This window comes from Pygoscelis adeliae, unplaced genomic scaffold (genome assembly GCF_000699105.1).
Source record: "Pygoscelis adeliae isolate BGI_AS28 unplaced genomic scaffold, ASM69910v1 Scaffold208, whole genome shotgun sequence".
Classification (NCBI taxonomy): domain Eukaryota; kingdom Metazoa; phylum Chordata; class Aves; order Sphenisciformes; family Spheniscidae; genus Pygoscelis; species Pygoscelis adeliae.
The window spans coordinates 1,239,773-1,240,395 of record NW_008825290.1 but is presented as its reverse complement, the minus strand read 5'-3'; the positions used below and the strand labels follow the sequence as shown (position 1 = coordinate 1,240,395).

The following is a 623-nucleotide window of genomic DNA, read 5'->3' as shown; positions in this document are numbered from 1 at the left end:
CCTGTTTCCTCTTTCAGATGAGCAGGAGACAACCGGTGCTATTATCTACACAGTGGAACTGAAGCGATATGGTGGCCCCTTGGGAATAACCATCTCTGGGACGGAGGAACCTTTCGATCCTATCGTCATTTCAGGCTTGACTAAACGAGGGTTGGCAGAAAGGTGAGGTTTAGGGGCAAAGAGGTTGAATTGACATGGGAAGGGATCTTGAAGTTTGCAAAGTTTCCTCTGCTGTGATAAACTCTTCTTGGGCGTTTTAGTCTGCTAAAAGGAAAGGTGCTCTGAAGGTGCCAAGTGCTGTGAAGCGGGGACAGCCCTGCCGGTCTGGCTCTGCAGACCCACGTGCAGGACATGTAGGGTGGTTGGGACTATACTGTCAGGGCAACGAGAGAGGCTCAAAGCAGGGCACTTGTGGAAGAGTCAGGTCCAGTGTGTCAGTTGAATGCAACAGCCAGGAAAACGTGTTTATCTGCCCCTCTTCCACAGAGGTGTTTCCTGGTCTGTGATTTCCCACGCCACATCTTGCATGGGGAGAGTGCCCAGCCTGCCCACAATACCACCACAGGCTCCTGTCCAGGACTGACCTATTGCTAAACTATGACTTATGGCCATGGCAGTGGTGT

The 623-nt window shown here is 51.7% G+C and overlaps 1 protein-coding gene across 1 annotated transcript in view; it reads left to right on the top strand.

Annotated features, from left to right (window-relative positions):
* GRIP2 (glutamate receptor interacting protein 2) overlaps window positions 1-623 on the top strand; it is a 59,509-nt gene that overhangs the window by 37,432 nt on the left and 21,454 nt on the right. The window contains exon 16 of the mRNA XM_009329947.1: window positions 18-162. Coding sequence (XP_009328222.1) covers window positions 18-162 — 145 coding nt within the window. The remainder of the gene's footprint in view (window positions 1-17; window positions 163-623) is intronic.